Raw genomic sequence first — 14,587 nt, 5'->3', positions numbered from 1 at the left:
ATTAAAGTTATCATGCATTTGTAGACTTTTCACGCACGTACAAAATTTCGCGCCAAAAACTTTTCAGAGAAAACGCCTACATTGTGTCGTGATGTGCTATGTTTAAAATGTTGTTTGTTCCGATCACTTACCAAAATTTAAGTCTTATTTTTTCAATTTTCTTTTTTTCTTGTAAATTAAAACATGATTTTTATTCAAAACGAAGAAATGAATTAATGACAATGTTGAGCATCGCGAGGGTGAAGGTCGAATCTATCAGGTGCGCGTGGAAGAAGACACCGGACAGTTCGATATTGAATAAAAGCAATGGAGAACTTTAAACCCTTTCCAGGATTTGGAACTAAAGCAACTCATGTAGGACAAGAGCCAGAAAAATGGACTTCGAGGGCTGTAGTTCCACCGATTTCAATGTCAACAACGTTTAAGCAGAAGGCACCGGGGGACCATCATGTTAGTAACTGGAACATAGAATAATTGGGGCGGATCAAAGTGTTTTGAATATGAATCTTTTTAATGATTACATGTATGATGTAGTATAGTTTTTTTATAGCCGTCTGTCACAATTGTTTTTAGGGTTTTGAATACTCCAGAAGTGGCAACCCTACTAGAAACTGTCTAGAAGAATGCTTAGCAGCTCTTGAAAATGGCAAACATGGTAAGCAACAACATATGTTCAAAATTGTAAAAGACATTACTTCAGTCTGTGCATAGCATGTTTTATTTGATAAATAGGTTAAGATTCTACCCTAGATCCTCTTTTATAAATATTTTCCTTTTTGTTTGGATACTACCTGAGGAAAATTAATAGGGAATTTAAAATAATTCAACGATCGACATTATAAAATTATTGGCTGGGTTCAAGGGCAGCATGTTTTTTGGGCTGTTAGGACAAAGGCGAAAAGTTTGGTATGGAGGTCAGCAAAACACATATACAGTGAAGTTGCCGATTCCGGGTCACGTCAGAGTGTTTCGTTGATATTTTGCAAATCGGTTCAATTTATATCTTATGCAATATATGTATGGAAAGAACAAATAGTGAGTCATTCAAACACCTTTTCGTTTTCAAAGTAGCTACACGGGAACGATATTTACAGGGGTATTTCAGCAAGGCCTAGCTTCCCCAGTTACGAATCATTTTCTCCATTTCCGGGTCATGTGGCTTCACGGTCGTGTACTATTCATGGAACATTTCAGAACACAATTTTTATGATGTTGAAACATAAAACAATTCATCCAGCTTGGAAAAAAGTAAAACAACCACAGAAATATGTTTAAATTATTTTTAAAACAATTACAACAAAACAAATTGCAGTATGCAGAATTAAAAAAAATGTATTAGGATTGCAAATAATACATTAATACAATGAAATTCATTTATTCAAAAAATGCATTTGAAGGCTTAACTCGATTTTAATTTTTAGAAAAAATATTTTCCAGTTAGAATACTTATGATAATCAAGGTAAATACACGGTTGTCGATTGGTTTTGTACATAGAATTTTGACATGTTCATGCCACGAGATTGCGTGATCCGCAATTGGAGAAACTACTAGAGTCCGATTTAATAATCATTATAATTTTATTTGAGCAGCGATCATTATGATTGATTTCTGAGTTAAAACTAAATGCATTTGCCATACTTTCGACCTCTTATCATTTATCTAGAACTATCTTATCAGCCTTTCTGCGGCAAACAAAAACGAAAGTAGCCCGTCAGCGCAGCAGAAACATCCATGTCTTTAATGCGTGCGTTTCAGAATTTCGATTGTCGGGTGCTCTCTTATAGTTGATATTCAAAATTTTGAAAATAATTACAAACAGAAAGACCAGTTCTTCATGACCAGTGTATTCATGAACTTTTTTGCTCTTAAATTTTAACAATATGTATTGACATAAAATACACACAAGTGACCCGGAATTGGAGACGACCCGGAATTGGCGACTCCACTGTATTGCCTGTGTGGGTGATAAAAAATCAAGTCTTAACCGCCTTGTACCGGTACTTTATTATGTGATACTTTAGGAGATGCTAGTTATATATAGTGATTTATTAACAAAACGGTTTAAAATACAAAGTCATTTAATTGTTGCGTAATTTGTTACATCCAGCACCTGTGACAATGCAGTGTAGTCGGAAAAGTCCTTACTGAGTTCACCAGTGCTATGAACCTCTAGATAGATAGTAGTTCATATAGGCACTTATTTCGGAAATACTTTTTTAACCCATATAGTATAATTATTAATTATACTATGGATAAAAATTTATTTCCAAAACAAGTGTCCATGATCTAGTTATGTTAAATTATTTGATTTTAAAGAATTTGATTTAAATACATCCCATATATTACATATAATTTATACAATCATTTAATTGACACCCCAATCATAGGTTGGTTAAGATGTCAATATTATGAAATGTCAAAGATATAAATAGCTCAAAACTATTAAGAAACAAAAGAGAGAGAGAGAGAGAATTTAATGACTTTGTATTCAGAAAAAGCATTTATTAATATTTCATATGAGATTTTATGCACAAATTCAAAACAAAACCTTATTTCATGGAAAAAGGTAAGTGCTTAGATGTACCATGTATTTTTATTCTCTAGAAAATAATTTTAATTTCAAATTAATTTGATTTGCTCCCTCTCTCTGTCAGTTATTATGCCACCTTTTCACTACATCCGCTAAAGTTTATCTGTTCTCTCTCTCTCTCTGAGTGAAAGAGGGACAATAATTAATCTCTCGCTCATGCTTTTGTCCGAGTAGACGACAATATAAACCTGACATCAATATGCAAACTATCTATTTTGATCAACTAATTCGATAAAATATTTTTAAATACTGTAGATCACTAAATTTTCGCGACACCTTATTTTCGCATGGTAGTCATTGACTCTTTATTAGCGAGACATAATTTTCACGAATTGTTGTTTTTCTTTGTATAATTGTAAGGAATACTTTTAAATGCGAGAATGAAATTTTTGCGAGCTCATTGTCTCGCGAAAATTAAGTTGTCACGAATAAAACGTGATTTACAGTAGTATCTAATTTCAACCTCTCACTCAGCAGTCCAATGATTATTTTTTTTACCACTCAGCACAGCATTGGAAATGTTGGACTTTTCATAGTCTAGGTTTATATAGGAAGCAATTTTTAAAGGTTAAAAGTAAAGTGGATCATTACTTTGCCAACCTTTAATTTACAACTTCAGTTCGCAGTAAACACTCCCAAAGCATACAAATAATAGTAACATTTAAAAAGAAAAAGGACATGTTAAATGGATTCCGAGGATTTTTGGATGAGTTGAGCTTTAGGTTCATTTATCATTGGATTGTCAGAATATATCCTGAAGTTCATCAATTTATGAATATGTTCTACTGCATTCAAGATTTATTTATAACACTAATGCACTGAGAACATCATGTACTACATGATTAAAACTAGTACATGTTACTGTACTAGTGCTGATTTTAAGGCTGAAATGCCCTTATTCAAGATTATAATAATTTCAGAAAACAATGTTTACTGGTATTTTGAGTGTAATATTTTATGTACATTTACTCTACATTGAATTGCAGTGATACAAAGTTTATGATTTATTTTAAAGACAGGTTGTGATACTGTGATACAAAGCTTATGTTTGATTTCTAGGACTGGTTTTGATATGGTGATACAAAGTTTTTGTTTGATTCCTAGGACTGGTTTTTGCCTCTGGATTAGCTACCACTACTGCTATCACCTACTTATTGCAGACAGGGGATCATATCGTCAGCATGGATGATTTATATGGAGGTCAGTCAAGGGGGGAAGCACTGATAATGTTAATCAATTGATTAAATGAACAGAGAATCAGTGTTGGATATATCATCTATATTCAAGAGAAAGTTAAATTTTGGCGAAATCCATCAAATTTCTACTTCCCAGTTTTTCTTTTAAAAAGTTATCAAACTTCCCATCCATCTTTAAAAAAAAAAGAAGCTACAATGTATTTGTTTGTTAGTGTGGAAAATCAAATTAACAGTGGAAAAAATAACTTGTTTGAGTGGTTATGTAAGATTTTGCTTCAACTATTGCTAACATTAATCCAACAGAGTTAAGACAATTTATTGTAAATGTTTATATCATTCATACATAGTAGAAAAATTTTGACAAAACAAAACAAAAGCTTATTTTGTTTTTTACCTTTTAGGTACAAACAGGTTTTTTAAGAAGTGTGCCACTAGAATGGGTGTAGAAACTTCATTTGTGGATTGCACTGTCATAGACAATATCAAGAAGGCCTTGAAATCAAATACTAAGGTAAATTATTGTTACAACAGATACATGGTTGATGAATACAAAGATACCACAGTATGACTTCAGACATGGTGGCACACTGTGCAGGCAGTTGCATGTTTTTTAAGATTCCTACAATTGACTGATGTACATGTATCAATTCTTATTTACATATTTTCTTCAAGAAATTGACATAGATTGCCACAAACGATTGTGGAAATCAGAAGAATTCGAATAAATCTATTTGGTCAAGGATATATAATGTTAGTCTGCCCCCCTGACAAAAGTCATACAAAAAACTTTTAATCATAAAGTTTACAAGTCAAAAAAATGTTTTTGATGCATTGCAATTCTGAATCAGTATAAGTTTCTGCATTTTATTGATCAAAGTATGCTGAAGTTTAACTGTTCTTAATTGTTTCACACTTTCAAAGAAATAAGAAATTTAAAGTTTGAGTAGAATGGTGTATATAAATATGATATTCTTTATTTATTCTGTATAGTTGGTTTGGCTTGAGACTCCCACTAACCCTACACTCAGAATCGTAGACATAGCTGAGGCTGTCAAAGTCGTCAAACAGAAGAACAAAGACATCATTGTGGTGGTAGATAATACCTTCATGTCATCATATTTTCAGGTCAGTATCCATTATATATTGTATATAGAATTCTTTTGAGGTACATATGTTTGTGTGAATGTGAGTTTTGGGGGTTTGGGTTGAGATGTAGACCTACTCTTGTGGCTTGCAACCAATTTATAGGCATTACCAGGCTGTACTCTTATAGCTATATTAGCTATATTAGTCTTGAAAAAATAAAACAAACAAGCAAATAAAATTACAAATGATATTACATGTAATACCAAGTATAAAGGATTTATCTTTTAGTGTATGCACACATCTGTCTACTTCAGATACTAGTACTTAACCTGATTAAAATGAAATGAAAAAAAAAGAAATAAATATGAAATTTTCGTGCATGGTTGATTAAGTGATCAGGAAAAAAATCCACCTTTACAAAAGTGAATGAAAGTTGGTACTTAACTTGTATTTTGGTCAACCATTTTTTAAGAACTTGCATCATTATGTTTGGTATAGTTTAGAAAAGAATTACTGAAATTGATTTGATTTAAACATATTTTATTGAAACACAATCAGTGTAATTTGACACACGTTTTTCCAACTTAGATTGTCCTCTCCAACAAAAATTGAAATTAATTGTATCTAAAATTAATGTACCTACTTGTTATCTGTTGACAGCGTCCTTTAGATTTTGGAGCAGACATGGTCATGCATTCCCTTACAAAATACATGAATGGTAAGTGAAAACAATAAAGTTTTCTGTTGAATTATTTGTAAAAAAAAAATTGCAGATTTATTCTTGATAGTGAATAAGTAAACCTTACTGTACTATTTTAGTTCACTGTAACTTTTCTGTAAATGGTGGCCTAACGCGGCCTTTCATAAAGCAGTGCCTGATGACTATTTTTACTTTTGTTTCAATGTTCATTTAATTAAATCTTTTGCCTGGGTTACTTTGAATTTTTTATTGACACATACCTTTTTTGTAAACTGTTTCTCCAAACATTTGAGGGGACCTGTCCTTAATTGTAGTAGATCATATAATTTTTGTTAGAGAGTTACTATAAATGTGTTTTAATTATTATCATGAACATATATTTTCTCCTTTATGATTCATTAAATTGCACTGGAAACTTTTGTTTTAGGTCATTCTGATGTTGTCATGGGAGCTGTGGCATTAAATGACGATGCTTTAAATGAAAGACTCAGGTTTCTTCAGAATGGTAAATACACTGTCAGTGATCATATTCTATTAAAATGCACAATTTATCTGAATGAGCTCTGTGATAATTAAAACCCACTCCGAAGGAGAGGGGGGTATACTGGTTTACCCTTGTGTGTCTGTCTGTCTTTCTGTTTGTCCATCTGTCTGTGTAGTAGGGGTGGGACGATACACAGATCTTGCGATACGATACGTATCTCAATATATTAGCACGATACGATACGTATCTCGATATTATGATAAATTATAAAAATATTTTTAAAAAAGTATTTTATTTCATTTTCTGTCTTGACATTAAATCAACTGTTACATGATAAATTATAAAACTATACAAAAGAATAAGTATTTCATTTCACTTTTTATGTCTTGACATTAAATCAACAAATTATGCTTAGACTATATAAAATCATGTGTGCTTTCAATTTTATTGACTAATATGCCTGGGGCTGATCCCAGCAGGCCAAGAAAACTGACGGACCTCTGGTCTGATCCCGAGAGGATGTAAACAAAATACCTAGCCTTGGGCTGATCCCTAAGGCTAAAAGTAGAACCCACACTCCGGGCTGATCCCAGGAGTGTATCACGCCTGGGGCTGATCCCAACAGGCTACATAACCAGACAAAATACCTTTGAGTTCAAACTATGGGCTAATCCCATTGTTTTTGATGCATAAAATATAACTATTCTTATATACATGTACTACACTATACAATCGAAGTATTTAAACCGAACTAATCCACTTCAGACACACAAAATTTAAATATAAATAATATTGGGGGCAAAATTCCCCAGGAATGAAAGCCGAATGAAAATGAACACTAATGAGCAGCCCCAAAGAGAGCCAAGGGCGCTGCAGGGGATGGAGGGTGGGTAGCTTCTGCACAACAGTCCGTGACTTCTAGGCTCCAACTGTGATTGCCAGACTCCCCCTCTAGGCATCAATGCCCCTGGCTACTCTTTTCTTATTGGTCAATCCAAAAATACCCCATAAACAAAAAACTAATTATAGAAACACATCCTGATTACATAAACAATAAAATGCAACAAATTTAGTTCAGTCACAAAGGCTAGAAAAGACAATTTGTGTATAAATAATAATTTAATGTCATTAAATATCAATTTATACACAAAACAAAACAAGGTTTATGAGGTTCAGTTGGTTTAATATTTTTAACATATCAAAATCCATAAAAAACATGAACACATATAAAAAATATATACAATAATGTAAATCTCAAAACTCATACTTGTTTGGCGCTCTGGGGGCTACTCATTACTTTCTCTACCTTTCCTTCCAACTCTTAACTGTGATCAATAAATAAAGCCACTCCAACCTGATCTCGAAACAATTAGACCCAATTCTGCCTAGAGCTGATCCCTAAAGGCAAGCACCAAAAACAACTCCGGGCTGATCCCAGGAGTGCACAATGCCTGGGGCTGATCCCGGCAGGCTACTAACAAGACAATCCTCTGGGCTGATCCCAAGAGGACGCTCAACAAGAAACATGCCTAGGGCTGATCCCTAGAGGCAAGCACAAATCGCCACTCCGGGCTGATCCCAGGAGTGATATGCCTGGGGCTGATCCCAGCAGGCCAAGAAAACTGACGGACCTCTGGTCTGATCCCGAGAGGATGTAAACAAAATACCTAGCCTTGGGCTGATCCCTAAGGCTAAAAGTAGAACCCACACTCCGGGCTGATCCCAGGAGTGTATCACGCCTGGGGCTGATCCCAACAGGCTACATAACCAGACAAAATACCTTCGAGTTCAAACTATGGGCTAATCCCATTGTTTTTGATGCATAAAATATAACTATTCTTATATACATGTACTACACTATACAATCGAAGTATTTAAACCGAACTAATCCACTTCAGACACACAAAATTTAAATATAAATAATATTGGGGGCAAAATTCCCCAGGAATGAACGCCAAATGAACGAAGTAATGAGTGAAGCCCCCAAGAGTATTTGTATTATAGAACAATGTTAATTGAATATTTGTATAAACAATGAAAACCTTATCTTCCACTCATTTTTTCTTGTGCTTCCCTTATGACTTGCGAATTAGTTCTTATATACCTAATATAACAATCGGAAGACCATCTACCTAGTTCTTTAATCACATGATCTTCAACACCAGCAGCAGCTGCTGCAGTGGCTGCTCCTATACGGAAAGAATGACCAGAAAAATTATTTACAGGATAACCTAGTCGTAGGAGCAGTTGTCTTAAATGTTGTACAAATTTTTCTCTTAAAATTGGTGCTAAATTGAATTCACTGTCTACAAAAAGAGGTGAAGATAACAAAAATGGTCGAGACTTGCGAATTTCTAAATATGACATCATAATATGTACAGGTTTCAAATGTTCGTTCTCATAAATTGTAATATCTACACCTCTGGAGAAAGGATCTGTTTTGGAAGATTTTAGTCTCAAAACAAAGGCATTTTTGTCGGATTGCATAACAACATCACCAATCTGTACAAATTCTAAGGAGTTGGTACTTTTACAAGTGATTTCCCCACATCTGAGAAAACCAAAATAGGCACAAGAAAACATACACTTCAACATGAGATCTACAAAAGGGGAAAAAAAACCTTTATCTAACACATGCAAAAGCTGTTGTAAAATGTCAACAGTAATAGGTAAACGTTTATTATGTACATTCATTTGAGATCTTTTAATTCCTCGTAAAACATATTGTAATTGGTCACAACCCTGCAAAATATCTCCATAACCTGCTCTTATGTAGTGGAAACGAATTCCAGCTAAGTACAATTTGATAGTGTCATGCTTGAGTTTCAACACTGATTTACAATGCGTTACAAAATAAACAAGAACAGTCTCATTTACAGGTGGTAAGCCATCATTTAAAAATGTTACTCCATTCATTTGCATGAATGTTATAAAAGTCTGAAAAGCGGAACTGTACGTCTGCTTGGTAGAGTGGCTTAAGGACTTGTCCCATATATCCTGTACTGCTTGCTCTAATCCATCAACATCTCGGAATGATGCAGGCAAGGAATGGGCTCTGGATCGGAGTGTGGGGCCAGGCATCGAAATCTCTCCATCTGATAACGAGAAATAGAGTCCGCTATTGAGTTTTTTATACCCTCAATATGTTTTGCATGAATGACATAATGATGACTTGCTGCATGAAAAGTCAATGTCCTCATTAATTTCATGATACTATTAACTTTGGATCGCCCTTTATGAATTATGTCTACCGTTGCTCTATTGTCACAGTGAAATAAAATTCTTTTCCTTTGCCAATTATGCCCCCACAGAAGACAAGCCATAACAATCGGATATAGTTCAAAGAAGGCCATTGAAGTTTGCTCTTCCAGAATTTCAGGTGCAAAATGTCCTTGGAACCATTTGTTTTGATAGAATCCTCCAAATGAAACAAGTGTTGCATCTGTATACAACTGCATATCTGCAGCTTCAGTTATGTTGTCATTGATGAAAAAGGATACACCATTCCAAGAACGCAAGAACTTCGCCCACATGGTGAGATCAGCTCTACACGTGCTGGTTAGATGAACATGGTGATGCAGCATTTTGACAGACGTAGACACTGATATCAAATGTGAAATGAAAGAACGTCCTGGAAGGATAACTCGGCATGCAAAATTCAGATGTCCCAGGAGACTGAGTAGTTCCCTTTTCGTGCATGCTTTGCGATGAAGAAAAGATTCTACTATTTCAGAGATTCTTATAATCTTTTCTCTCGGTAATCTAGCTTCCATACGTACAGTGTCTAAAAAGATTCCCAAGTATTCTAGCTCTGTGCAAGGTCCTTCAGTTTTCTTTGCAGATAGAGGTATGCCTAGTTTGTTGAAAATGTCCAGGAATCTTTGCATTATTTCACTTGCATTGTTGTTCTGAGGCACGATGACCAGAAAATCATCCAAAAGATGCAAAATATTGGAAATATTGTACTTATTTTCTGCAATCCAGCAAACTGCTGAAGATAAATGGTCGAAAATCTTTGGGCTAGAACGACTACCAAATACTAAGCGTTTGAAGAAATAGTACTTCTTGTTCCATTTTACACCATGATATGGCCAAAGTTTGTGACATATGGGCATTATTTTGAATGCATCTGTGATGTCAGTTTTTATCAGTAGAGCTCCTTTCCCCAAACTTTTTATAAGCTGAATAGCATCGTCAAGGGTAACATAGCTTAGCGAGAATTCTTCTTTGTCTATCAGCTCATTCAAACTAGGATGCATTTCATCATTATGAGGTGCTGACATGTCTACGATAAGGCGTTTCTTTTTGGAATACTTGCTTTCAGCCACTCCAATGGGGTTTATGCGATACTGAGAGAAAGGAATTTGGTCAAAGGGTCCAAAAAGATATCCTTTGCTTACCTCCACTTGAATTAACTCAGTAACCACGTCTGGTTGTAACGTTGCTGATCTTAAATTCTTGCATTCAAATGATTTATCTGGAATGATCTGTATACCTGTGTGGAAACCCTGCTTCAAACCATGTAGTAAATAGTCTGTGAAAGTTTTATTTGGATGATCAAACAGCAGGTTTTGTAGTACATCAATATTTACAGGTGTGGTGATCTCCGAATTGAGATTGCATACCTTTGTGGGTATGAATTACACATAATGTTTTTGTATATTCCGAACGCCTGTATACACTCCCCTAGTGTCAAGACTCTTTGAAGTCGATAATCTGTTTTAGTGTCGGTGGCTTTATCTTCTGTTGTAGGAGCATAATAAGGAATTAATAAGGCGGCAAGATTAACATCCTTACCTGCCGTTATCTGCTGTCTTAGTTGGGGAGAGATCGTTTCCACTAACAGGTCAAGTCCAAAGACTATTTCTACCTACGTAGGTATTAATAGCTACGTAGGTATTTAAAGCTACCCAAAGTAGCTATTTTTACCTACTTTCTGCTTTACTTGCATTTTGTAGCCAAATGCAGGAACGGCGCAACATGGTGAGCACACAATTTCTTGATACAGTCACACTGATGATGAATATGACAAAAATTTGGCCAAAAACTGAAAACTTCGTATATTATCAATTTTGCATAGAACTAATGTAAAATTGCCGATTCAGGAAGTAATCATTTTTTGGCAAAATTTTTGTCGTATTCATCATTAGTGTGACCATATCAAAACATATAGTATTTACCATGTTGCGCCGTTTTGTCTTTTGGTCGCAAAATGCAGAAATTATATAAAGTAGGTAAAAATAGCTACTTTTGGTAGCTTTAAATACCTAGGTAGCTATTTATAGCTACGTAGGTAGAAATAGTCTTTGGACTGGACCTGACTAAAGGGAGAGATTCTGCTGCGTAGCCATATCTAGTCCTAGTATAATCGGGCCTGCCCAGTTGAGCTTCAGATCCGGCCGCCGCCGATACAATGCGTGGTGTTGAAGTCTGCATGGCCGTAATAGCGGACGAAATGTTGAAATTGTTTGATATTTCGGTAGTGGCCATATTTTGTCCACTGCTAGGATCTAGAGCTGTTGTTACACTTACAGTTGGATTCACCGTCGGCGTTGTGATCGTGGAATTTAGCAGCGGTGTATTTGTAATTTCGCTGTGTCTAGAGTTCACATCAGCAGATAGAGACGTCGAAGTCAAGGTGTTTACTCTGGAAGTCAAACTGATTACATTCTGCTGTAAGTTCTGTATTGTAGAAGTCAGCTTCGTGACAATGTCTATCAGTTCTCGACTGCCGCCATTGTTGTTGTGCTGCACGGAACTCTGGGATCGCGCACTTGTCTCTGTTCTATTAATAGACTCTTGTTCCACTAGACGTATCAACACTGATCTACGTGCGGTCTGTGGGAAGTTTATTCCGCGATTATTCAAAAACTCTTTCAATCGGGAAACATGCCAGTTTGCGGGGAGTTCTGGATCATACGGGGCAGGTCTTGTGGATCGTTTAGGTCCCATCTTACGAAGTTACGTAACGTTATTATTATGAAACACAAAGTCAGTTGAATTCGTCTCGGAAACACTAAATATAAACGTCAAAAGTTCCAATAATATATAAAACATCTAATACACACGCATAACAGGTTTTAAAAGTAATCCATATTGTGAATGGTAGAGAAAATCAAAGATAATAGCTTCTTCACATTAGTCCGTGACTTCTAGGCTCCAACTGCAATTGCCAGACTCCCCCTCTAGGCATCAATGCCCCTGGCTACTCTTTTCTTATTGGTTAATCCAAAAAATACCCCATAGACAAAAACTATTTATAGAAACACATCCTGGTTACATAAAAAATAAAATGCAACAAATTTAGTTCAGTCACAAAGGCTAGAAAAGACAATTTGTGTATAAATAATAATTTAATGTCATTAAATATCAATAAAACTTTACAAAAACAATAATACATGTACGTATTATTGTTATCAAATTCTATTGACAAGTTGTTTACAAACAGTTGTGTAGTTCATCAAAGAACACTGACTAAAATTTCATTTAAAAAACATCACATTTACATTATAATCAATTGCTGAAAGTCTGTAGGCTAGTTGAAATTACAAAAAGGCACGAGATGGACTAACAATTTATAATATCAAATGTTCTGGAAACGATACCATCGTTTTCACATGGTAAAATTATTCTGATGAACCATTAATTGGAAAAGAAAATTATTTCAGTACTCGTCTTCACTCGCGGTGCTGTGTGTATAGCACGCTTTACATACTGAACTTTTATTGTCCAATCCTCCGAGGCTGCTTAAAGTGAAAACGTTTTACCCTAATCAACGACTTATAGGTTCTACAGTATGTTTTTAATATCATTATCATCTATTCGCTTCGTACAAGCCGCCATTTTCTAAGAACAGGTACTTTCATTTTCAATTTTTGGATAGGTCGTTCGTATATCGTTTCGTACCGATATTTGAATGCTTGTATCGTAAACCACATCTTAGAGGAAAATATCGATATGTATCGGTATATCGTCCCACCCCTACTGTGTAGCTGTCCATAACAAATTTTCTGGGCAACTTTTCTTCAGAGATGCTTGAAATTCAAGCACATACTATGCTGAGTCATGTCATATGGTAGGATTTATTTTTATATGAATCTGATGTCAACTTACTATTTATCTGTGCATCTGCCTGTAACTGAACTTTTTTGTGTAAATTAACATGATAGTGTATAATCACATCAGAGCAGAGGTATTACTAGTGAGCCTTGGCTCATAGACTTCTTTTTTTGTTCAGCATTTGTATTTTATCTACTTATGTAAAGTTTTTCTCTATGTATGTGTATGTCTTGTCACAAAGCCTATATACTTCAAGACATGCAACATTTAGGTAAATATTTGGAAAAAAAATCTGTTTTTCAATTTTCTGTACAATGATTGACTGGAAATTATTATTTTAATAATAACAATGTATTATTTTAGCTTTTGGAGCAGTTCCCTCCCCTTTTGACAGCTTTCTTGTGAACAGAGGTCTGAAAACTCTTCATGTCAGGATGAAGGAACACATGAAGAATGGTTTGGCTGTGGCCCACTTCTTAGAATCTCATCCTTGTGTGGACAAAGTTATTCATCCTGGTATGTTTCTGTTGACTTGTGCTGAAAAAGTTTGAGTTTAGTTTCTCACTTTGATAGAAATTAGATAAAACCTATGGACAAATGTTGAACATGGAATGAAAGTATGGGCATGTACCTTACGAGAAAAAAAGTATACCTGAATATTTTAAGCATAGTCTAAAAATTTGTTTTCTGATGAAAATCTTCATATCAGAAAATAGCCAAAAGTGTGGAAATTGATTACTTTAATAATCACTCAGTGTTTACCAAATAGAACATGATAAAAATATTTAAATTAATAACAGCAGTGCACAAATGTTTTGAAGTTGGATATTCTGAAGGAATTTAATGCTTTTATTTTTAAGGGTTACCATCACATCCTCAACATGAACTGGCAAAGAAACAGATGAGAGGATATAGTGGAATGGTGACTTTTTATATTAAAGGAGGACTCAAAGAGGCCTCAGAATTCCTTAAAAAAGTCAAGGTGTGTGTTTTTGTTAATAATTTAAAAAGCATCAGATTGAACTTGCAGCTTTGATATAAACAATCAAACAGAAGTGTTATTGGTTAAAGGGAAATATGTTTTATTTTAGATTTTCACCCTTGCAGAAAGTTTGGGTGGTTTTGAAAGTCTCTGTGAACTTCCGTAAGTTGTAAATTGCATCTTTTGTCATTTACATGTATCTGCATGTTTCTATAAATTCTTCCATCTGACACTGATTTTATATGTATTTCAGAAATTGAATAATTTATTACTTTGTATATAAACTCAGGTCAGTGATGACTCATGCCTCCGTTCCCGAGAACGAGAGAGATAAGCTGGGTATCTCAGACAACCTCATCCGACTATCTGTTGGCATTGAAGATGAAGATGATCTCATCCAGGACTTGGATCAGGCTCTAAGGGCAGCAGTAAGCATTTTGTAACATTGTTTACAGAATTAAGATTTTATATATTTGATGCAAAGTTATG

General features: G+C 34.8%; 2 protein-coding genes across 2 annotated transcripts in view; one reads left to right on the top strand and one right to left on the bottom strand.

Annotated features, from left to right (window-relative positions):
- Positions 1-259: 259 nt before the first annotated feature.
- Positions 260-14,587, top strand: part of LOC134275829 (cystathionine gamma-lyase-like) — a 30,761-nt gene continuing 16,433 nt past the window's right edge. The window contains exons 1-11 of the mRNA XM_062758122.1: positions 260-450; positions 574-655; positions 3,696-3,791; positions 4,189-4,298; positions 4,778-4,912; positions 5,534-5,591; positions 6,001-6,078; positions 13,480-13,632; positions 13,977-14,098; positions 14,208-14,260; positions 14,388-14,526. Of these exons, the coding sequence (XP_062614106.1) occupies positions 307-450; positions 574-655; positions 3,696-3,791; positions 4,189-4,298; positions 4,778-4,912; positions 5,534-5,591; positions 6,001-6,078; positions 13,480-13,632; positions 13,977-14,098; positions 14,208-14,260; positions 14,388-14,526 (1,170 nt within the window). The 5' untranslated portion in view covers positions 260-306. The remainder of the gene's footprint in view (positions 451-573; positions 656-3,695; positions 3,792-4,188; positions 4,299-4,777; positions 4,913-5,533; positions 5,592-6,000; positions 6,079-13,479; positions 13,633-13,976; positions 14,099-14,207; positions 14,261-14,387; positions 14,527-14,587) is intronic.
- On the bottom strand, positions 7,220-12,024 carry LOC134275828 (uncharacterized). The gene is made up of 3 exons (XM_062758121.1): positions 11,380-12,024; positions 10,855-10,927; positions 7,220-9,152 (listed from the first exon to the last, which is right to left on the bottom strand). Exons 1-3 carry the CDS (start codon positions 12,007-12,009, stop codon positions 8,101-8,103), a joined length of 1,755 nt encoding a protein of 584 aa, XP_062614105.1. The 5' UTR covers positions 12,010-12,024; the 3' UTR covers positions 7,220-8,100.

The sequence above is a fragment of the Saccostrea cucullata genome, unplaced genomic scaffold (assembly GCF_032062105.1).
Source record: "Saccostrea cucullata isolate Sc308-1 unplaced genomic scaffold, CSIRO_AGI_Scuc_v1 ctg7034, whole genome shotgun sequence".
NCBI lineage: Eukaryota > Metazoa > Mollusca > Bivalvia > Ostreida > Ostreidae > Saccostrea > Saccostrea cuccullata.
The sequence above is the reverse complement of the archived record's forward strand: the minus strand, read 5'-3'. Positions and strand labels throughout refer to the sequence as shown.

What these genes read in the sequence shown, in the direction of transcription:
- LOC134275828 (XM_062758121.1), bottom strand. Translation starts at nt 12,009, where the DNA reads ATGGGACCTAAACGATCCACAAGACCTGCCCCGTATGATCCAGAACTC. An exon ending in CAGCAGAATCTCTCCCTTTA is followed by an intron (nt 10,928 to 11,379) that starts GTCAGGTCCAGT and finishes ATACCTACGTAG; the next exon opens with GTAGAAATAGTCTTTGGACT. An exon ending in AAGACAGCAGATAACGGCAG is followed by an intron (nt 9,153 to 10,854) that starts GTAAGGATGTTA and finishes TCTCGTTATCAG; the next exon opens with ATGGAGAGATTTCGATGCCT.